The sequence below is a fragment of the Zootoca vivipara genome, chromosome 10 (assembly GCF_965207765.1).
Source record: "Zootoca vivipara chromosome 10, rZooViv2.hap1.1, whole genome shotgun sequence".
Classification (NCBI taxonomy): domain Eukaryota; kingdom Metazoa; phylum Chordata; class Lepidosauria; order Squamata; family Lacertidae; genus Zootoca; species Zootoca vivipara.
This window is the reverse complement of record NC_142593.1, coordinates 53,679,705-53,703,763: the sequence shown is the minus strand read 5'-3', so window position 1 is coordinate 53,703,763 and position 24,059 is coordinate 53,679,705. Positions and strand designations below refer to the sequence as shown.

General features: G+C 42.6%; 1 protein-coding gene across 4 annotated transcripts in view; it reads right to left on the bottom strand.

Moving 5' to 3' along the window:
- Window positions 1–439: 439 nt before the first annotated feature.
- The window catches only part of SMAD2 (SMAD family member 2), a 41,564-nt gene continuing 17,944 nt past the window's right edge, over window positions 440–24,059 (bottom strand). For 3 of the 4 annotated variants that reach the window (XM_035100434.3, XM_035100435.3, XM_035100436.3), the window contains 9 exons: window positions 15,231–15,320; window positions 13,990–14,183; window positions 10,388–10,522; window positions 8,613–8,687; window positions 6,879–6,932; window positions 4,726–4,938; window positions 4,150–4,287; window positions 3,812–3,956; window positions 440–3,135 (listed from right to left, as the gene is read on the bottom strand). In XM_035100434.3, coding sequence (XP_034956325.1) covers window positions 3,012–3,135; window positions 3,812–3,956; window positions 4,150–4,287; window positions 4,726–4,938; window positions 6,879–6,932; window positions 8,613–8,687; window positions 10,388–10,522; window positions 13,990–14,183; window positions 15,231–15,320 — 1,168 coding nt within the window. In that variant the 3' untranslated portion in view covers window positions 440–3,011. The remainder of the gene's footprint in view (window positions 3,136–3,811; window positions 3,957–4,149; window positions 4,288–4,725; window positions 4,939–6,878; window positions 6,933–8,612; window positions 8,688–10,387; window positions 10,523–13,989; window positions 14,184–15,230; window positions 15,321–24,059) is intronic. The other variant, XM_060280374.2, reaches the window with a different exon arrangement.

The following is a 24,059-nucleotide window of genomic DNA, read 5'->3' as shown; positions in this document are numbered from 1 at the left end:
TTCCACAAATGTTGTGTGATTACTGCCTGACAGCAGCCATGTCTTCTTCTATACTGATGAATCAAGATCCTGGAAATCACTCCAGCAATACACATAAGACATTGTGCTTTCACACTTGCTAGACAATGAAAGCATTTTGTCCCCCCCCCCCCCAAGGAAGCAAAAGATACTCAAAAGATTTCTGCTTTCGAATGGCAGGCCCGCTCCCATCAAACCATGCCATTTTGCAAATCCCATCCCCGTCTCCAGTTTCAAGAGAGCTTTACAATCTCTTGGGGATGTCGTTCCACAAGTTCAATCAGACTCCCTCAGGCAGGCAAAACAAGTCACGGAGTTTTGGATCCTGGATCAGTTATATTCACAGATAGTATATAAAGCAGCTCTCTAAGCAGAGGGTGTTTGCACAGTGTTGCTGCTTAACCATTCAAACAAGCCATGGTGAGAATTAATTTTTTTTATTAGTGTATTCACATATTAGGCAAATGCAACACACATGAAAGCTTATTTCTTAGGTTCACAAGTTCTACCAATACATTAGGCTACTGGTAAAACTACACAAATTGGTAATGGCTTCGCCAATTCTTTTAAAGTTGTCTGACCCACTTTGATTGCCCACCCTCAGGCTCGATATTTGGTATTGCTCCTATGCCCTATTTCTTAAGGCATTAAAAAATCCATCATTTATCTTCCGTTCAGTCAGCTGATTGCAAAGCTTAACACTGGCCACATTTGTTCTCAAAGCTGAAAGTTGTCACTAGGTGTACTTACAAAGTACAATACTAGTGCAAATAAACGATTTGGGGTGGGGCGTGGGAGGGGGGGGAGAAAACAGACAAAAAAGGCAATCCCGCTACTGCCACAACAACAAGAGAATGACAGACAGCTAGATCACAAGATTGTTAGTAAGATGTATACTTTTCAAGTCAGAATAACCCTGCTATACAGTTTCCCAACCCTTACCCAACCCAGACTTATCTGTAGAATATAATTCAAAATATTTCTTAAAGCAAGGTTCAGATGTAGTGTCCAAGGGTTCTCAATAACATGTACTAGGGAATCTTCTCTTTTTATGGCTGGTCGCAACACCCAGCCTAGGGAGTCTGCAGAAGCAGTGACTTCGGCAAAATCCACTCCTTCTGCAATGGATACTCATTAAGCAAAGCCATACAATTTTGTTCGGACCAGCCCAGTAAACCTTCAAAGAAATGTTAAGTTTTATGTTCAAACCCTTGTGGAAGTTACATTTCACTGTGTGGGAGAGAGGGAAAAACTTGTAGGACAGCCAGATTAAATCTGATTTAGACTTTTATCTTTAAAAAACTACAAGTGAAGCAGGAGATAATTGATGGTGCGGCTGCTCCCACCCGTTCCTTTCCATCTGCAACCCCCAAAACTGTTGCCTGGAGTCCCACCACACCTTGGGAAGGGAGAGGAGCTGGAGTTTGTCTCTCCTGCATTTTAGCAATGGATTTAAGAGCAAAGTAGACAAGACTCTGGGTTGCATCCTGGCAACCTGTTTTGTTTTTTTAAAAAAACAACAACAACAACAAACCCTGCTGAGTGCAAAGGGATAGAGTTCAACTCCTGGATTTCACATACTCATCTCTGCTGTGTGAATAAGGGAGGGTTTTGAGATACAAAAGGACCAGCAACATCTTACAGCTGCTCGCTTGTCACTTCTGAAAAACAAGGGTGCTGCTTTGAATGTGCACACTCACAAATCTGAAGGCGGTGAACAAGTCTTTCTTGGAGGAAAAAATATGGATTATTCTCTGTCAAAAAAACTTAATTTTGCAACAACTGCATGTGCGCATGTACTGCAGACCTATCATTTAAGGGTTTGCAACACTTCAGGCAAAGGGCTGATGCCGACAGTTAAGAGATTCCTTACTTCCACCCAGGTCTGAACCCCTACGCTCCCTTGCTTGATCTCAGCTAAGCATGATCCCAGTAGCATGTTAGCCATGGTCAAGATTAAGAACCTTAATGTTGATTCCATGGTAATTAACCATGGCTAACGGCAGAAGGGAGGAGAAGGCAGGAAAGCATAACCCTCCTTGTCATCTCTTAACCCTAGTCAGAAGACCACACACAGTTACAGCTGCAGTGGCCTGTTGGTGCAGTGGCCTGTTGGTCCCGCCATATTTTCGAAGTGAGGTGCAAGCTGGACCTCAGGGCCAGCAGCACCCATTGCCGGCAACAGATGCCACTACTTTAGGTGGGCAATGGAAGGATCTATTTTTTAAAAGAATGTTTTGGCCCGGGGAAGGTGGGCGTGGGGGCAAGGAGTGAAAGGTTGAACGTGGCATTGCCTATTTCAGGCCCACTAAGCATACTCAACACACAAGATTTCAAGAGATGGAACCCAAGAATCGCTCCCGCTCCAAAGAGGGGTTTTTAAGGTGACAGCTAGTACACTTGGAAAAGGTTTGGGGGGGGGAGGAGATTTTCTGCATAAAGTCTGTTATAGGGCAGCGGAAAGCCTGCATATATATTTATATATAAAAATATAAAAAAATATAGAGAAGCAAGAACTTGGGCTTTTTACGAGATGGCTGCCTAAGTCAAAGAGCTCCACACATCTATCAATGGGAATTTAAACTCAGGACAGCAAAATGGTGTCAAAATTGGGGGGGGGGGCATCCCCGTGATACATTAACTGAACCACTCATGTTATTGGTAAACCTTTAGGACACTCAATTTATATATACCCAATAAAAAAAACACCATTAAAGTATTTAATATGTCCCTCCCTCCTTCGGCAGAAGGCGTTTCTATACACTAACTTTTCATCTAGAGCATCAGAGTATAGGAAACAAAACCCACAAGGTGCTTAGAAACTGATGAGACCCTCAAGTGCTTTTCTGTCTCTGTCTCTCTCTCTCTGAACTTTTTGGATAGGAAACAGTTCATGGAGACCACACACGAGTTACTACGACAGACGAGCTGTTAATATTTAAGTCTGTTGCCTGGACTTCGCATTTCAAGCGCGCTAGTGGAGACGAGGAGCATTACGACATGCTGGAGCAGCGCACTGAGGGAGAGCCCATCTGAGTCAATACTTTGTCCAGCCACTGTAAAGGCCCGTTCAGGTGAAGCTCGATCCAACATGGAGTGCTTGTTACCGTCTGCCGCCTGAAGAAGGGAGAAAGAGTTGGGGGGTGAAATACACTGGGAAGCCAGCGTACAAGCCAAGGCTTTAGGCAAGCTAAGGCCCGGGGGCCAGATCCGGCCCAATCGCCTTCTCAATCCGGCCCGTGGACGGTCCGGGAATCAGCATGTTTTTACATGAGTAGTTTGTGTCCTTTTATTTAAAATGCATCTCTGGGTCATTTGTGGGGCATAGGAATTCATTCATATTTTCCCCCTTCAAAATACAGTCCAGCCCGCACAAGGTCTGAGGGACAGTGGACCAGCCCCCTGCTGAAAAAGTTTGCTGACCCCTGGTTAGAGTCCCCTGCTCAACTATCAACTTTTAAGACCACAAGGGGCAAAGAGCCAGTGCCTCAACCCAACCCCCAACCCCTGGAGCTGACCCAATAGCAAGTTCTGTCACCAATTTGGGGCTGGGCGATATCTGGTTTGCAACATTGTGATATATCACCGGAATGGTTTTAACTATAGAAAAGGTGGCATACAAATAAAATGAGGGCAATGATTTTATTTATTAAATTTCTATTTCACCCTTCATCTGAAGATGACAATAAGATAATACCGATTTGCTTAAATTGTAAAAGGGAACATCAGGCCTACATTAACATCCCTGCTGCAGGATGGTTCTACTAACAAGGAGAGGAATGCCACTCTGTACCTGTATTCAGCGCCCCATCCTTTAACAAAACTCATCCTTATGGTGCACATTCGGGTTAGCTGATACACTGCTTCAAAGCCCTGATTTACAGACTGAGCCAAAAGAGCAGCAAATTCCTGGTTATTAAAGATCTTTAGGTTGCAGCCTACAAAAAAGAAAAAAGAAAAAGAAAAACGGTAAAAGGATGAATGATCGGTACCACTACATTACACACGTTTAAGTGATTCAATTCCAACTTTTTTCAAAACGTCTTTTCCTTAGGCATCACAGCAAGGCAAATAAATACATTTCAATACGCTGAAATGATGGCTGATCTCTGCTGGTTTTACACCTCTTACCTGGCGGGATTTTGCACACGGTTGCAGGATGCCAGCCATATCTCTGATTACAATTGGGGCTCTGAACAAAGATTGCGCTATCGCTTAGGCACTCAGCAAAAACCTCTCCACCAATGTAATACAGGCGCACTCCCCTTCCTAAAAAAAGAAAAAGAAGCAGCTAAAATTAAACAAAGAGAAGCAGCTAAAATTTGCCAGATCCAACATACTGGCAAGTGCAAATGGTCTTGTTTAGCCAAACTCTACATATTTTCTGGGTGCTTGTGTTCTTCCAGTAAGCACCTGCTACTCTGCTGCTTAGTTAGTTTTGATTTACTGCTTGTTGGCTCATTCTTCATATATTTTAATAGATATCATTTGCAGATCTGAGGGGCCCCAAGATGTAGTGATATAAACATACCGTTCAACTACTGTACAAATGACCTACTGTGCTGCCATTACTTAGATGAAGAAATAACAAACGGTGTTCAATTTAAAAAGAAGAATGCAATGGAAGTAACTTTTTTCCAGCAGATCAAAGGAAGGAGGTTAGAGGAAGCAGGAGAGCAGCTGGAATACGTGGTGAGAAGTACATACCTATGTGCCGTCTTGTCATCTCCACAGTGGCATTTCTATTAACGTTGGAGAGCAAGCCTAGGCAGAATCTTTCAGAGTTTGATGGATCCGTAAAGCCATCTACAGTAAGTGAAGGCTGTGATGCATGGAAGGTTTCTCCCACCCTCTGATTTAATTCATAATATGCTATAGAACACCAGAAAGCAGGCTCTGAGTAGGTAACTGGCTGCAGGTCTGGAAGGGAAAGAGGAAGAATTCTTGTGGTTAACATGTATTAATGCTGCACAATCATTTGGCAATAGTAAGCTAGTCAAGGCTATACTCCCCAAATCCACCTCTAGTTGTGCTCCTTAAACAAGGCTATTCCCTTGACTTCTGTTAGACTGCTCAAATAATTCTTAGCTGCACATTGTGTTTGATGCAGTTTCCTTCACTGGCTTAAATAAACATTTAATTGACTATTGTTTGAGCAGAAAAGACGTAATATACTTTCTTTGAAACCTCTGCATTCTGCATTTCCTCTTTCACTTTGTGCGACAGATCAAACAAGCTTAACATATTTTTAATGCTAATTTACAAGTCTCCAAAACCTCTAGTTCTCTCCAAGTTGCCTCAACACTGTGTGTGTGTGTGTGTGTGTGTGTGTGCGCGTGCGTACACACACACACACACACACACACACACACAAGCAAGCAAGCATGTTCTTGTCTGGAATGCTTGATTTGTCCAAATGCTCCACATCCAGAACATCTTGTACTATACAAGACAAGCTTTGTGACATACCATCAACCACCTCTACGTTTCCCATGATCAAAAGAAGGAAGCGATTGCATTATGTACTGTGGAACCTACCACAGCAATATTAAAGTTTAAAGGTGCCCAAAACACAGTGTCAACCCTCAGAAAATATTACTAGAATATGCTGAGTTAAATAGATATCAGTTCAGCAGTGTCTAGTTTTCAGGCGATTCTAAGGGCAATCTTAATCATAGGTCATAGAACTGCAGGGACCCCGAGGGTCATCTAGTCCAACCCCCTGCAATGTAGGAATCTCAACTAAAGCATCCAAGACAGATGGCCATCCAATTTCTGCTTTAAAACCTTCAAGGAAGGAGAGTGCACTACCTTTCATGGGAGTCTGCTTCACAAACAGCTCTTACAGGACAATATGATATAACTGTAACCACAAAGTATGTTCCTTTAATAGACCAACTACCAGCCAAAATCGACTGCCAACAAATATTTCTTTGCTCCTCTCCTCCCCAAACCACTCCACATTGCCAACTAGGACAAAAAATTAAATCAGGCAATTCTTCCCTTTCCATTTATGCCAAATAGCCAGCCTGCCTGAATATTTCTATTAGAAAGTGGCTGGCTACTGCACAGTCCAGTAACCTCTCACAAGGGTTGCAGTAACGGAATATGCTTTTTTAAAAATATCACCCCAGAGATACAGAAAGGGAATTTTTTTTGGGGGGGGGAGTCAATGTAGCAGAGTGGCCAAATGACCAAGCTATGAACAACAAAAGCCCCGGGGTCAAATCCCCCCCCCAACCTTGCTCACCCCATCAGGAAATGCCCTCTAAGCCTTAGCTTTCCCATATAGGATATAGCTGACATTACAAATCTACCTCGGATGACTTTTCAAAGGACTGCCGAGGAAGAGTACAAAACAGCTACAACACTAAAAAAGCACTGTTCTGATGCTTTGAATATTGTAGTTACTTTAGCCTGCAAGTATGTGTGTCCAGAAGATATTCCATGTACTCCATATTCCATGTACTCCATATTCCATATTTATGCATAACACAAAACCCAGTGTGTCTACTCAGCAGGTTACAAAAAAAGCCACCTGCACAACATTGTTCAAGCATAGAATACACCTTGATTAAAACATGCAAAAACAGCAATGCCATTAAACTATAGGTGCCCGTACTAAAAGCATGGCACAAAAATAAAATAAAAAAGATTGTCCCTGCTAATCCCTGCACCCCAATAAACCACTTCTCCCCATACTCCGCAAGTTAATTCCACCTGCAATGGATTCTAATATCATCAACTGATGCCTCCTGCCACTGAGTCCTCCTTGGATAGTTACCTTTTCCTAAACAGGGGCTCGTTTCGAATGCAAGCACATTTACTCCATTTATTATACAGAAGTGTTTACAACTTACCCAGGCTGTGATTGACAGGAGAGAGTGTACTGGGAGACAGCTCTGCTGGAGATCCTGAGGAATTAATCAAAAAATGTTAGTTCACAACAAAAATTCACTTTAGTAATTAGGACTGAGTGCAGGGGGCCATGTTTCCCCACATGCTAACATCACATTTGGAGGCTGTGCCAGCAGCAGTTTTGAGGTCCTGGGACCAGTTTCCACTAGCACAATCCCATGTTAGATTTACTCTGAATATGCTACAATATTGCTACTGTTCAGCAAAAGCATATTTTGGAAAGTGAGCCAAATATAAGTTTTTTTCTAACTTAACAAATGCCAGTAACCTCATGCCATATGCACAGCACATATTGTCCCTGTATTACAAAGACTGAGAAATACCCATGTTTGCAGCCTGGGACGAGGCGTCTGCCATAACTGAATGGGAGCAGAAACTCAACCGTTTCCTTGGTTAACTTCGTTTGGCTTACTACTTAAGCCTGCCCCTATCAGGAGTAGCAAAACAAAACAAAAACCCAAGGTTATGGGATCAGGGTGGGGAGACACACACACACACACACACCATACACATCATACACATAACACCATCAAACAAGCTGATAACCTCTGCTTTCGCCACTACATAATTGCCCCGCAAAGAAAAAAAACTTTGCAAGGTTAGTCTTACGAGAACCACTGCTCTTTGATCTGCACACAATACAATTCCTGCCTCTTGACACATTTCAAGACTTCCAAGCAATGACCCACATTCAGTGCAGAGTATCTTTGCAGACATTTATCTCCACAACACTTCAACCTCTCACCAACCACAGCGTCCCCATTTTGACCCTGGACACTGAAGGCCACGTTGCCCCTTGCTTACATGAAATAACTCAGGCACAGTATTAAAGAGGATTTGGACTAAACTCAAATGCTTGCCTAGCCACTTGCAGAAACTAAAGGTATGGTTTAGACACAACAACTGCTTGTTGGACTAGGGCTAGTTCACAGTTTAAAATGGATTGCCCCCCTTTTTTGCTGCATCCAAACTTGGCAAAGTGGGGTTCACTCAAACTACAGCCTGTTAACAAATTGGGGTATCAAAAGCCAGGCTTGTTTCTAGTTCGTACTTGTAACAACCGGGGTTTTTTATATCGGAGCTGGGCCCCAAGATCTGCCTCTTTCCTGCTGTGAAGAGGTGTGCAACTGCCTCACTCCCTTCTTTTCTTAATAGAGCTACTGGTTCTATCGTGAGAAAGGAGACAAAGGTAGCCTGCATATGTTACACTGATCCCACTTCTTGCCTTCTAGCATACCTTGGGGCTGAAAAGAGGAAATGCGGTGTGGTAAATCTCCTTTACCAACCACAGTTACTGCCAAAGCTTCACACCTTTAGAGGGAAAGGGATCTTGAGACACGGACCCATGCTTTCATAACCTCGATTAACTACTACAAGGGACACAACTCAAAACAACCCACAAAGGCAACTTGGAAGCTGCAGCTAGTGCAAAATGTACCTATCAATTGATACAATTGGAAGTGGAGTCATATTCCAAGGCGTGCACTGCCCATCAGCCTGAATTAAGGCTGAACCTCAGGTTGAAACACAAGTAGATTTCATTTTGTTAATGTAAGCCACCTTGAACTGTGGGAAGGTGGCACAGAAATGTTTTAATAAATCTTCATCAGTACAAAGAGAGGTTTGCTAAGCCCCCTTACATATTTAAAGTCTTCAGTAAGAATTAAGACCATTACCTGTATCCATGCTTTGGTTCAACTGCTGGTCACTGGTTTCTCCATCTTCACTGATATAGCCGGGTGGTGGTGTTTCTACCAAAAGTACAATCAACGAGCCATTAAATGAAAGGGTACTCTCAGTGTCATGTACAACCTGAACACGTTAAAGCTTTTACGTTTGCAGAAGAGTGCACACAGCCTTTATTTTATAAACGGCAGTGGATCTCATTTTTGTCACTGTCTATGTTACGTGAGGAAAGAGGAATAAAACCCACCAGCCATCTGCCATTTCCCCTGCTCTCTACGCTACACGCCCCTCTACACTGTGGATGGATGGATTTCTAGCACAGTTGATTGAAAAACAGGCCAAGCACGGTGCACCACAAACAGGACTAGATTATAACCAGTCCGAAGCAAGCCAAATACCAGCTGATTTGCCAATGGGCTCTAGTCTTCCAGGGAGAAAACAAAAACACCCCTCATCTCCCCTCCTCCCTTGGGAACAGGTACTGTAGAACATGAAGTATATGACAACCTACACAGCTTTTTAAAAAAATGTTAAGAAAAATGAATCAATGTGTATCCAATCATATCTAAAGCATACGGGATCTGTTTCCATAGTGTAGGTCCTTTCTGCCTGCCACAATACTGCAGGTGGCTTATATGTAAAATATAAGAGACTAGAACAATCACAAAGCCAAATCAATGTAGAGCATGGGTAGGCAAACTAAGGCCCGGGGGGTGGGGCGGATCCGGCCCAATCGCCTTCTAAAACCAGCCCGTGGATGGTCTGGGAATCAGCGTGTTTTTACATGAGTAGAATGTGTGCTTTTATTTAAAATGCATCTCTGGGTTATTTGTGGGGCATAGGAATTTGTTCTCCCCTCCCTCCCCAATATAGTCTGGCCCCCACAAGGTCTGAGGGACAGTGGACCGGCCCCCTGCTGAAAAAGTTTGCAGACCCCTGATGCAGGGGAACAAATTGTGGATAAACAGGGTTAGAGGCATATCAGAAGTTACATAGATTAAAGCCTGGAAAAAGAAGACACAACACTTATTTGGTCTACAAATCTTCAAGAAGAGGATTGAGATGTGTCTCTAGGCAGAAAATGCTGGGCCAGAGCGCTCTCACATCCCATAGGCAAGAGAGCAAGCAGGAGTCAATCTGCAGATCTTAAAGGACAAGAGGGCTTTTAAGATGTTTTTTAAGTTGCTTTTAATTAATGTTTCATATCTGCTGTTAGCCGCCCTGAGCCCGGTTTCTCAAATCGGGAAGGGCGGGGTATAAATAAAAAATTATTATTTATTAATTAATTATGTAAGAAGTACTCTCAAAAATATCCTGGACTCAGCCTATACAGATTGGAACCTATAAAGCCACCTTGAATTAGGCTTTGAAGAACAGAACAAGGAAGCAGAACATAGTACATGTTTACTGCCTACACATTAAAATCTTAATAGAAGCCCAAGTGGACTGTGCCTCTTATCCCAAATCCAGGATGTCAGAAGATGATCAAATGTAAAGTCCATTCCCAACAATCCATTCATGCCAAATTCAATTGTGAGTTGGGCGCGCTATCAATCCTGATAAAGATTCTGTTGAAAGCTGAACAGGCTTCTAAAGGGTCAGAGATGCTACCACCAACACAGCTGCTGCAAAGAAACTCAAATCCTGGGGTGCCCTACCCTCTTCTCCCTGCATTATTTGCTTTTTTCTTTGGTTGTTATACTTGAAATTAGTCCTTCAGATGGCAGGAGGCCACTCGTCGCGCTATTTGCTTTCACATAAATACCTGGTATGTAATTGCTCTGTGGTTCAATTCCTGCTGGAAAGTTAGTGTTTTCGGGAATGGAATGAGTATAGTCATCAAGTTGTGGAAGTTCAGTCAGAATCTCTGTATGTCGTGGTACGAGGACAGGAGGCAGAACTGGGGGAGGAGAAACAAATTCCCAAAAAAAATGTTAAGAGACTGCCTAGATTTGCTATAAAGCTAGGAACGTGCAGACACTAAGTTGCATCAATCCTATCTGTGGGACTAGCTGCAGTTCTATGGATGTTTACTTGGAAATAACTCCCACTTTGGGAATTACTTCAACAGACAACCATAGAATTGCACAGCTACTGACTTGGGTAAATAGGTCTTACTGAAAGGTAAGCATGCATAGGATTGCAAACCAACACCAAACCTTGGTTACGTGAAACACATTCACAAACACACACAATGTAACCAGCTGCACATAAATGATACTCTTCAATGTGTATCTCACAATATCAAAAGTTTTTCTCATACATAATCAGCATGTAAAGATCGATGGAGTAAATAAAAGTCCCAATAAAGCAGTTCATTCATAAAGTTCCAAATTAGAGCTGTTTCTAATCCACATATGCCTCTGTGTAGTCAAAAGGCCCAAAGAGTCCCAATGGGAGCTTGCTGCAGTTCCACGACAAGGATTTCCGGGATAATCATCCTGTTTCGCCCACCTGGGCTTCGTCAGTGGTACATGTTTCTACATGATATAAATGAATATGGCATTTTAACACCTTTTTAACAAATATTACAAACAATATGGACAATAGCACCAAAGTGCACATACCATATAATGTATATCGAGATCATGGCTCTCATGACATAGTGGTTGCTTACAATGCTGTAGTGTCAGGTTATATAGACAGGTACAGCACTGATTTTAGTACAGGTGATGGCAATATACAGATCCAAAGTTGCCTTCTTAAAGTGACTCATTCAGCACAACTGATATAAAACAAACTTTATCCATGCACAAGTATTAAACATTTGAACATTAATGATAACTCATAAAAAACAACTAATCAATTTCGGTATTCAAACCTGAGGGATGTAGGGAATCAAGTAGGAAAATTTATCTAGTTTCTTTCTGAATGAGGATTCTTTTATTCTTACTTTGATTGAATATCAGAACACCGATTGAGAATTAGGAATAATGTAATATGTGGTCCTCTAGTACACCATTTCATTCACGCATCTCATTCAGATGAGGACATGACATTTTTTGTTATTTGGGTATATCTAGCTGTACGCTGGCTCCCTCGGCCAATAACGCAAGATGAGCGCCGCAACCCCAGAGTCAGTCATGACTGGACCTAATGGTCAGGGGTCCCTTTACTTTTACTTAGGTCCTACAGAACAGGCTAAAAGAATCCTCATTGGGACTCTTTGGGCCTTTTGACTACACAGAGGCCTGTGTGGATTAGAAACAGCTCTAATTTGGAACTTTATGAATGAACTGGTTTATTGGGACTTTTATTTACCTCATTGATCTTTACATCCTGATGTATGAGAAAAACTTTTGATATTGTGAAATATAAATTGAAGAGTATCATTTATGTGCAGCCAGTTACATTCTGTGTGTTTGTGAATGCATAGGATTGCAGCCTCAGTATGTTAGGTAATACAGATTTCAATTAGCTATAATGACAAAGTACTAAATGATCAGTTTTGTTTCAAGAAAAAAAGACAAGATAATTATTAGGTAGGAGAGAGGCCACAAGTATCCAGTATGGACAACATGCCAAGTGGTATCTCCACTGGAATCAAGCAGGATGTATTTATTTTTTAATTCATTTTATTTAATAAATTTTATGAGCAACTTTTGAAAACAAAACATAGTTAAAACCGTGCTCAAGGTGGTTTACAACATGAAAAAACACATAATGACAAAGATAACAAAAGTAGTCATAAACAATAAACAAAAAAATTCACAACCAAATTAAACAATTTTGACATAAATTGTGGTAAGCTCTAAAATAAGGGTACAAAAATTAGTATCAAAAAGAGCAACAACCCACCCATCCCCCAGCAAACAATACCCCAACCCAAAAGGCTGTTCAGCAGCCTCAGCTTTTGTAGCTGGAGTCAATCCAGGCCAGGTGGGAAAGGCCTGCAAAAAGCTATTTCCTTAAATGAATAAAAAAAGATCTGGGTTCAAATCCCCTATTCATTCAGGAAGCTCCTTGGGGGTGACCTCCAAGCCACTGCATTCTGCACCAGCTGAAGCTTCCAGTCTTCAAAATGTAGCCCAAGAAAGAGGAGACTCCAGCTTTCCAGACTGGATTTAAGCTGCACTGTATCTAGATAGGCTGATTGCTAGCTGCGACCCGAAGTTGATAAAAGACACTACTAGTCAACAACAAATGTGCTTCCACCCCCCAAACTATGAACCTGACCTTTCAGAAAGAATGCAACCCCATCCACAACAGATATACGAAGGGTCTTTGGCTCAGCCTTCATCTCTTAGCACTCAGGTCCCTAGGTGCTTTCTCAAGCAGAAAAGTTTAAGATGGGCAGTCCCATTTATTTATTTACTCCCTCCACAGAGTTTTGGATATCATGGGCATTCCCTGTTTTTAGTCATAACCACTTTGTGAAGTAGGTTTAAGACTGGAAGACAGAGGCTGGCCCAAGGCCAATCCATGAGTTCTACAGTCAACATCTGCACCCTGGTTTTCTCAGCTTTGTCCAACATTCTGTTAAAGAACATAAATCAACTAGGACAACCAGGGTGCAAATCCCAACGCAGCAACAAAGGTCACTGGGCTGCCTTGAGCCAGACATTATTTCCCAGCATACGGCTGGGTTGTGAAGATGAAGCAGGAGTGGAGATGCATCATTCTAAGCTCCCTGTACAATGCCAGTAAAAGAAGTAAATATGCATGCAGCTCTTTTTGGTACTGATGCTTGAACTTTTACTGGTGGAAGCCAAAAGGGAGAGACACTCCAGGGAGTAGCTGCTTACCTATGGAGTCCATTCCCCAGATACAAAGAAAGGCTGAGCACACAAGTCAGCTTAGTGGCTACGACTAAGAAAGTAGGGGGGGGGGGAGACCCTTTAAGCCAGGCATCCCCAAACTTCGGCCCTCCAGATGTTTTGGACTACAATTTCCATCATCCCTGACCACTGGTCCTGTTAGCTAGGGATCATGGGAGTTGTAGGCCAAAACATCTGGAGAGCCGCAGTTTGGGGATGCCTGCTTTAAGCCGTATGTGCATTTATTGAACTTATGTTAAACAGTACTGTGATTTGCTCTGAGTCTCTGCAACTGAACCGACAACAAATGGTTTTGAAAGAGACGCTCTGCTGCCCTAGCTGCAAGCATTTATGTTAACATTTTGCAATTCCAAACAATTCTGGGAAGCGCCAAACACATGCATTCAATACAACAACAATGCATTTCAACATTTAAGCACCATTGTCCGATTAAATTTTGGATTAGCTCTCACTCAAGCTCTTGGAATTCCAAAACAATAACATGGACTCCTTTCAGTTCAGCTTTGCACACATTGTTAGTAAGATTCTTAGTAGAAGAAGCCAGGGCAGCAGACACAGATACGCCAACAGCAGCTTGCCATCTTCCTACCTGGAGTCTCCACTCTCTGGTAATGGTAAGGGTTTACGCATACTTCGTCCTTTTTAAGATTAAAAGCATATTCACAGTTTTCAATTGCCTTAAGTTCATGGTGACTGTGAAGGTCAGGCCAGCGCCACAAACGGCAGTAAATAACATGTGGCAATCCTTTACGGTGGGATACTTGCAGGCGGCCATCAAGAGACCTAAAAGGAGGAAAAGTATTCCAGAACATTTAGGGAAGTTCTCAGGAAGCACATATAAGCCAAGATATTCCGTATCATTAGGCATATACAGCACCTCTCATTGCCACCACCCCTTTAAACCGGAGAGTCACAACAGACATTTATGATGTTCTCAGGTAAGAGGTAGTGTTATCGTTAAAGCATACACTACTATTATTAGCACTTGAAATCAAGGAGTCCCTGGGTGACAGGGTACACTGGTGACAACTACTGCACATCTAAGCAAAGAGTACATTACACCTAAGCCTGCTCACCATGAATACTATGCTACACTTTAGTTGACACTGCTCCTTGCTTTAAGCACATCTCTGTCATACAAGACTGCGCGTAAGGTTACAGCAGTCAGATCTCCAAGCAATCCAAATCACTTGCCAGCCTGAAGCTTGCGTTCGGCATACATTGGGCTTCCTTGTGGTTTCACGGTCGGTTCCTCGCGTCCCTTGCTGCTACCAGTTGAAAAGTTTTGCTAGTTTTAAGATAGACTGCCTAGGCCTACACAAATGCAGATGGTTTATGACTCATGGGATGGGAAAGACAAACCTCAGTACACAATGCGAGTAAGGGTGACATGGAAAAAAAACCATCAAAAACCTAAACAAGCTGCTCACTCCCCAAGTTGTGTCCCCCACCTTCCATAAGTCTCTGAATGCACATACCTGGTCAGCTACCCCCACGCCCCGCCAAAAAAAAAACCCAGTGTGCAATCTGTTTTAAACACACACACACTTGCCCCCAATTCTTGTTAAACAAGTACAGACCATATGGTTGAGTCCCCCACCCCACCCCAAGTTTTCCCCTTTTCAGAACGGCACTGATGTGGAGAGGTGTTTTTTTCTTTTCCAAAATTAGAATTTCATTGGTTAAAACATCAGCTGAGAACACTTAAGGCAAAATCCGTTTGTTTAAAAAAATGCTTTGCTGACTAGGAAGCATTTCCACTAGACAAGACCCTTGAAAGCCAACCCACCCACAAGATCTCTACAATGAGACACAGGGCAGAATATTCACCTGGTTTGTTCAGAGAAGCTGTATAGGCCTGTGGTATCCCACTGATCTATCGTGTTTGGTGTACTCAGTCCCCAAATTTCAGAGCAAGTGCTGTGCATAAAATTGAAAAAAAACAAAAACAAAAAAGTTGATGTGAATATGGAAGCATGGTTATTCAAACTACCATGATGTAAAGACATGGGGGGAATGTACAGAAAGCTTCCTTTCACATAGAAGATGCAGCTTTTCTTAAGCCTCAAATGCTGTATATTCTATATGAAGAAGGCCAATAAAATGGAACATGTGATTCAAGGTAAAATGATGTTTCCAAAAAGGTGAACAAGTTCGCTGGGTTTAAGCAAACAGCATACTTTTAATATACCTTAAAACAGGCAAAACCTCCTCAACGTGGCAGTACACAATAGTATCTTCTAGCTTTAGGGAGTATATTTGCAATCATATGAAAAGTCACAGACTAAGCCATGTCAGTATGATGGTAGATTTCCAAAAGTTGTTAACACAGCAATCAGGAACCACAAGAGCGATGTAGATCTATTACTAGCTTGAATGTGCAGGCTTTTTTTCTGTGTAGTGGAAAGGCCTTATGACAATCCTCTCCCATTTTCTTCAGTGCCATATAAGAAAAAGGATACGTCCAATGTTATGCTGTTGCAAAGTACACATTTATGCAGGCTGAAATCCAACAGGAGAAGTTCAAACAGCTCAACTTAAGGTACAAGAAATGCCATTTGTTAACTCAAAAAAACCTTTAAGTTGCCAAACGAAGGTGGCAGTCATTTCACAAAAGACAAAGTTTTAATGGATGTCCCAGCAACCAATGTCATCAATATGGGTACAATATTACAACAAACCTGATTTATACCAGTGACAGAATGCCCACATGGAATATCACTATTTATTCTATACCGTTTTGTATTCTTCAGGAACCAGCCGCTGCACTTTGCTTTCCACCTATTGGAAGAGTTCTCAGTTATGCACCTTACTCTCTTGGCAATAATGCCCTATTTCTGGATGGCAAAATGTCACAAGTCAAAAGAAGCAAGCCAGTTTACATGCTTAGTGGTATAAACTTTTGTTTGCTTGGACTTTCCTTCACTCTAGCACAGGGGTCAGCAACCTTTTTCAGCCATGGGCCAGTCCACCATCCCTCAGACCATGTGGTGGGCTGGAATATATTGGGGGGGGGGGTAATGAATTCCTATGCCCCACAAATAACCCAGAGATGCATTTTAAATAAAAACACACATTCTACTCATGTAAAAACACCAGGCAGGCCCCACAAATAACCCAGATGCATTTTAAATAAAAGGACACATTCTATTCATGTAAAAACAAGCTGATTCCCGGACCGTCTATGAGCCAGATTTAGAAGGCGAATGGGCCGGATCCGGCCCATGGGCCTTAGGTTGCCTACCCCTGCTCTAGCGGTTACCCAACAGTGACCGGTCAACACATCCCTTTTTATTTTCTCAATTCACTTTCCAAGTACAATGAATAAACAACCTCTTTGAATGTATTTGAGTTACCCCTTAACTTGGGTTCTCTGGGTGACACAGTTTAAAATGGATACACAGTCATAAAACATAATTATGGCACGGCACTGAAATCCATCAGGACTACAACGCAGGAGACTTAACCCACCTCTTCGCTGTCATGTAACACAGCAATCTGGACAGCAGATACTCAATATCAATACAAGATGTTAGCACTATATTAAAGTGACTCTCTTTTTGTAAACTAGAGGCTTTTTGTTTGTTTGTTTTTACCATCAGCTGCCTATTAATTTTGCTAAGTAAATAAATAACCAATTAAAACACTAAAAACCTTTAGTGAATAAAATGACTTTTCTAGCACCAAAAAGACATTAATGTAGGTGCTAGGCAAGCCTTTCCAAGCAGTGTGTTCCAAAACTGAGAGGTGGGAAGGCACTGCTGAGAAAGCCTTCTCTGTAGCTTTCTGCACTTCAGAATAAGGAAGAACTTGGAGCAGTGCCTCTGCAGATGTTACGAGGTCAGGTAGAGATTTATGGGGAAACGGTGGTCCTTCGGGTATTGAGGTTCTAAGCCCAAATGTATGCATGCTATATAACACTAGCCCAATTTGCTAGTGTCAGTCTTCTGTAGCTAAAATGCAGAAGAATGAAAAACTTCTGCAATTCTTTCCTGATTGGTCAATCAGCATGCAATTCTGACCAGCAAGTGTCTTCAAAATACACACATTTCTTGAAAATATCGTACATTTCTGGTCTTACTTCCCATCACCCCCCAATGGCTCAGGCTGCTGGAAATATCAGGCAATTTTTTTTCTTAGAGAGACCTCAATTAATTAGCTGGAAACAGAGCCAATTCCCATGCATGGTTTTTCTTCCAGCCACCACTGCATGTGAAAAGATAACTCAGTACTCAACCTATGAAGGTTTTGCAGCAAAGATCTATCAACTGGAAACTGCTCCTGCTAATAAATTGTAATCGCACAAGTGTTATGGGTGTTTCAACTGAGGTTTTCCTCAGGTGTTCAACAGATATAAATAATAACCCTGATCAACACTCGTTTATTGCAAATTAAAGATATCCTAAGTGGTGCAGAACAATTAACCATAGTTGAGGAACCAGGACTTGGCCACAGAGGATTGCATATTCCCCCATGGAAGTTCCCACCAAGTGCTGCTTGGTGCTATGCATATACCATTCACAAACTGAATAAAAGGGGTGTTAAACTCCAATAATAATAATAATAATAATTTATTATTTATACCCCACCCATCTGGCCGGGTTCCCCCAGCCACTCTGGGCGGCTTCCAAAAAAACAGAAATTCTAAAATACAGAAATCCATCAAACATTAAAAGCTTCCCTAAACAGGGAATGAAGAACCTGTTAAAGGAGGCCAGAAGGGAAAATCCATACAGCCAAGTAACCCAAGCAGCAGCTGCTGTCCCTCCATAATTCCTAAATTATGGTTGAATTCTAGATGGCACTGGCTCACCCTAGTATTGACAGCAGCCACAAATGACCTTTTAAAACTTAGAAAATCATATTTTAGCTGCTATCACTAGGACCTATAGATGTTCCATTCACCAGATTCCAAGGAGGTCCCACAAAACAGTCCCGTGTGTGTGGTTTTGTCTGTTGCTCACATGCCTAATCTACACCCTTGCAGTCCCAGGGTGTGGGCTGAAGGCCCATGAAAAAAACCAATTTGTTGAAGCTAAGCAATTCTGGATTTAGTTAGTGCCTGGATATGCGATGACCAGGAAACAGCATGCAGATCACCACTGGTTCCGTGACAGAAGAAAAGAATAATATAGATGTAAGAAAATTAAATATTTACGCATAGGACTGAAACTGCCTTGGTCGCACTGGTCGATGATCTCCGGCGGGCTAGGGACAAAGGTAAGAGCTGTTTCCTTGTTCTGCTGGATCTCTCAGCGGCTTTTGACACCATCGACCATAACATCCTTCTGGACCGTCTAGAGGGCTTGGGAGCTGGGGGCACTGTCATGCAGTGGTTCCGCTCCTTCCTCCTGGGCCGTGTTCAGAAAGTGGTGGTGGGGGATGAGTGTTCAGACCCCTGGGCTCTCACTTGTGGGGTGCCTCAGGGTTCTGTCCTCTCCCCCATGCTTTTTAACATCTATATGCAGCCGCTGGGAGAGATCATCAGGGGGTTTGGGCTGGGTGTCCATCAGTATGCTGATGATACCCAGCTCTACCTCTCTTTTAAATCAGAACCAGTGAAGGCGGTGAAGGTCCTGTGTGAGTGCTTGGAGGCGGTTGGAGGATGGATGGCGGCTAACAGATTGAGATTGAATCCTGACAAGACAGAAGTACTGTTTGTGGGGGACAGGAGGCGGGCGGGTGTGGAGGACTCCCTGGTCCTGAATGGGGTAACTGTGCCCCTGAAAGACCAGGTGCGCAGCCTGGGAGTCATCTTAGACTCACAGCTGTCCATGGAGGCACAGGTCAACTCCGTGTCCAGGGCAGCTGTTTATCAGCTCCATCTGGTACGCAGGCTGAGTCCCTACCTGCCCACTGACTGTCTCTCCAGAGTGGTGCATGCTCTAGTTATCTCTCGCTTGGACTACTGCAATGCGCTCTACGTGGGGCTACCTTTGAAGGTGACCCGGAAACTACAACTAATCCAGAATGCGGCAGCTAGACTGGTGACTGGGAGCGGCCGCCGAGACCACATAACACCGGTCCTGAAAGACCTACATTGGCTCCCAGTACGTTTCCGAGCACAATTCAAAGTGTTGGTGTTGACCTTTAAAGCCCTAAACGGCCTCGGTCCGGTATACCTGAAGGAGCGTCTCCACCTCCATCGTTCTGCCCGGACACTGAGGTCCAGCTCCGAGGGCCTTCTGGCGGTTCCCTCACTACGAGAAGCCAAGTTACAGGGAACCAGGCAGAGGGCCTTCTCGGTAGTGGCACCCACCCTGTGGAATGCCCTCCCACTAGAGGTCAAAGAGAACAACAATTACCAGACCTTTAGAAGGCATCTCAAGGCAGCCCTGTTTAGGGAAGCTTTTAATGTTTAATGGATTTCTGTATTTTAATGTTTGATGGATTTCTGTATTTTAGAATTTCTGTTTTGTTGGAAGCCGCCCAGAGTGGCTGGGGGAACCCGGCCAGATGGGCGGGGTATAAATAATAAATTATTATTATTATTATTATTATAGTACTTGACTCCAACCTCATTGAAGCCCCCTGGAAATAAAATGAGGCTGTTGCGCTTTATTCCTGCATTTCATTCATTTTCTGTATTTCATTAAGTTAACTTTCTGGGAAAGTCTTGTACTCAGACCACAAGGACACTTCTGAAAAACAGTCTCTGAAGTGTCTCAAGCCCAAAACACCATTTTCTCCCTTTGGAAGAAGCTTCCAAAACAGCTTTTTGTTTGGCACGCACAGTTTAGAGGAATGGTTTTGGAAATTAGTACTGCTAAGGTTGACTAGAACTTCCTATTGACTCAGTAACAGTTTTTAGAAAGCCCCTCACCCAGTTAAAAGAAAACTTAGCAAAGGTTCCAGATGCAAGAAATCACTATATGTTTTTGCTATTCTGACGCTACCTGGCTAATGGAAAATTTAACGTTCAAGTAATACAATTTCATTGCCAAAACAACAACTTAACCAAACATTTGTTTCATAAGTATTTACTAAAAGCTCTCATAAGGCTATTTATGCTGGTACCCTGAATCAGAAATACTATATTAGAAAAGACAAGACATCTTCCCCGAGAGTAGGCTGATACTGAAAAGCTTGTTTATATGTACATCCTTACGATGGCAGGTCCAAATATGTAATCTAATATTTGGGGGGGGGTCTATATGTGCACTCTTTGTGAGTAAGCCTTTAATAGCCACTTATCTCTGCTTCAAATGGTTTCCACAATCTCCTGACTCCACTGCGAAAGTTAAGCGGTCAAAGGCAGTGTTTCCTTCTACCATAAAACTATAGGGGAAATGTCTCAGGAAACAAAACACAAATTCAGTTGTGATCCTATGCTTCTGATTCTAGTATGAGCACACAAAGGCCCTAATGATGGAGAATGGCACATGTTTCAGTTCTACCCATAATGCTTGGAAGGTCTATTACATATATATCTGGGGTCTAAGAATTCACTGTTCTAGGAGCCTGTCATCACTTCCCCAGAAAACCAAGGGAGATTTGCATGGGGGAGAACAAGCAGGATGTGTGCTTAACCCTTCTCACACAATTTTTCTCCACTTGATGTGGCAAATATGAAGCAGCTGTGGGATTGCAGAGGCAACCATCTTTTTTTCCTTGCTGTACACTGAAGCAGCAATAACAGGTTTCCAGGCGTGTGTTCTACAGAAAACTGCAGACCTAAAACAAAAGATAGGAACAGAAGTGTATGCATCCCTCCCTATCTTAGCCCAAACAGGTCCTGTTGTATTTCAAGACTAACATTTACTGTAGAATGAGCCACAACAGCGAGAACAAGACTGGAAGTCTTGTGTGGTCTCCTTTATTAGAATTCCCAGTCTACCAATGTGTTTTACATTTACAACCCTGAGTGTGCATACTCAGGATTTATTAATTAAGACATAACTCATCTATGCTAAGTGACCTTCAGTAAACACTCTTGTTTAGACATAAGAAATACTTTTGCATGATCAGACCTAAGCCCACTTAGTCCAGCATTCATAGAATTGTAGTTAGAAGGGATTCTGAAGATCATCTAGTCCAACCCTCTGCAATGCAGGAATATGTAGTTGTCCCATATGGGGATCGAACCTGCAACCCTGGCATTATCAGCACCACACTCTAACCAACTGAGCTATCCAGGCATTCTTTGTAAGGATGCCATCACTAAGCCAAAATTAGCCAGCAGTCCAAGATTATGGACAAAAGTCTACTTCATCATATGAAGTTTCAGAATGTCTGCTCATACAGAAATGCTTCCAGATGAGGGAGGGGGGGTTAACTATTAAGATTATTATTATTTATTAAATTTGTATACTACCCTTCATCCAAAGATCACAGGCCGGTTCCCAACATAAAAATACAAAATGAGAATGCAAAATGCATAATAAAACAAGAACAAACCAATAACCCCCCTCCCACAAACACATTTAAATGTTAACAGAATGCTAATCAGTCCCTAAAAGTAGATCCATTACCAAAGGGGCATAAAAGCCAACTGCATTTGTATCTCACCTTTCCTCCAAAGAGATAGAAGAAGCAAACTATGATTTTCTCTCCATGTTATCCTCACAAGGACACTGTGAAGTTATGTCAAGAGATAAGGACTGGCCCAAGCTCACACAGTGAACTTCATAGTCAAGTGGGGGATTTGAGCCTGTGTCTCCCCAATCCTACTCCAACACTCTAACCACTACACCACACTGGTGCTCTCTAGTGGTTCAGCACACTAAACCATTACTGGTTGTCGCTCTGCTTAACAAACACCTACTTCAAATGGGGTACTACAAACTTAGCCTACTCAGGGATAAGAATGGTTAAATCTCTACTCCAAATGTCCCTCGTATAAACCATCAAGGAGGAGTACAACAAATTATGCATAGAAGAACAATGAAGGGCAACAGAAGACCACAAAGTAATTTGAGAGACCCACCTTTTGTGACTATCCAGAAACCATGTTGTAAATTACTAACCAGATAGAGTCAAGAGTAGCTCTGCACTCAGCCTTCACTTTCATTCATTCATTCATTCATTCATTCAATTTGCATGCCTTAAAGGTAAAGAGACCCCTGACCATTAGGTCCAGTCGTGAGCGACTCTGGGGTTGCGCGCTCATCTTGCGTTATTGGCCAAGGGAGCCGGCGTACAGCTTCCAGGTCATGTGGCCAGCAAGACAAAGCCGCTACTGGCGAACCAGAGCAGCACACGGAAACACCGTTTACCTTCCCACTGTAGCTTTGTATTTATCTACTTGCACTTTGACGTGCTTTCAAACTGCTAGGTTGGCAGGAGCTGGGACCGAGCAACAGGAGCTCACCCCCTCGCAGGGATTCGAACCGCTGACCTTCTGATCAGCAAGCCCTAAGCTCTGTAGTTTAACCCACAGTGCCACCTGCATGCCTTACTGACCCAGTAATCCACTTACACATTTCTCAAACTAGTAACCTGTGTGGTTACTAAAGGTGCTTTCCCTGGATATGGTGTATCACAAAAAGACACAAAGTATTTCTATGTACCAACATAACACTATACACTTAAAGTGATAAAGTACCTAATATCACCTTACTTTTGCCGCTGTGCCATAGTTTGTCCAATGATTTACGGCTCATTATTTGTCCATGACAGCTAACCCTTGACAAAGTTCTGACAATGTACTAAGACAAACTATGCTTTAGCTCAGTGTAGTGCAACAAAAAATGACCAGTTGCAAGCTTCAGTTGCATCGCATTGCAATGGGGGTGGGGTGGGGCGTAGGGCTTCACTTCCTTCCATGACTGTCAGTTTGCATGGGTGAGTCGTGCCAGAGGCTCTCAGGAAAGCAGCCAGGACATCTTAGGATACCTCTTTTCATGGACAGGACTGCTTTCCGGCGATCTAAGGCTATTACTTACAAGAGAAAGCAGAGAGCATCCAGTTTACTAGTCTGTCACTAGAGGCCGAGACAGCTTGCTTTTCTTTGAGAAACCGCAGTTATACCTACACACACAAACACACACAGCATGAACCATGTTGATTCACAAATGAGAAGGGGAAACTTCCTTCAACTCTGGTGCAAATGCACCCAAGACCCCAATAGCTTTATGAAGGTTATTCAAAGTTTATTATTTGCAGTGTTCGAAACTCCCATTGTTCTAGGCGCATTTTGCTACAGGGAGTTTCTGAGCTCTGCGCACAGTACTGCACCTAAGATTTCAGATTAAAACTGCAGTGGAAGGAAATAGGATCTTTTTCTGCCTCCCCACTTCCAGCTACTCTCGGAAGACTGGAGAAGAGACCCTCTTAAGAATATTAGGGGGGTGGGCAGGGGAAGCACTAAACCATGTGAAAAATAAACATAATATTTTAGCTGTAGTTCATTCATTTTCAGCTTTGTATTCTTCTTATTAAAAAGGCACGCCTAGACGTTCTGTTGTTGCACTCATAACCTAGGTTTAAGGTGCCATTTAGCTCCTAGCTTTCATATCTCAGTTTCCTGCATTGATTATTTGGAGTGGTCAGTGGGAGATGCCAAAGCAAAACTGTTAAGAAATGGGGATGAGAGTTTGGAAATATTTAATGCATTCCTAAAAGCAAATTTAGACCAGACTAACAGAAAAAAACATATCCAGAAATAAATTAAAAGGAAATTAAATTAAATTAAAACAGGATTGCCAAGTTTACAGGAAT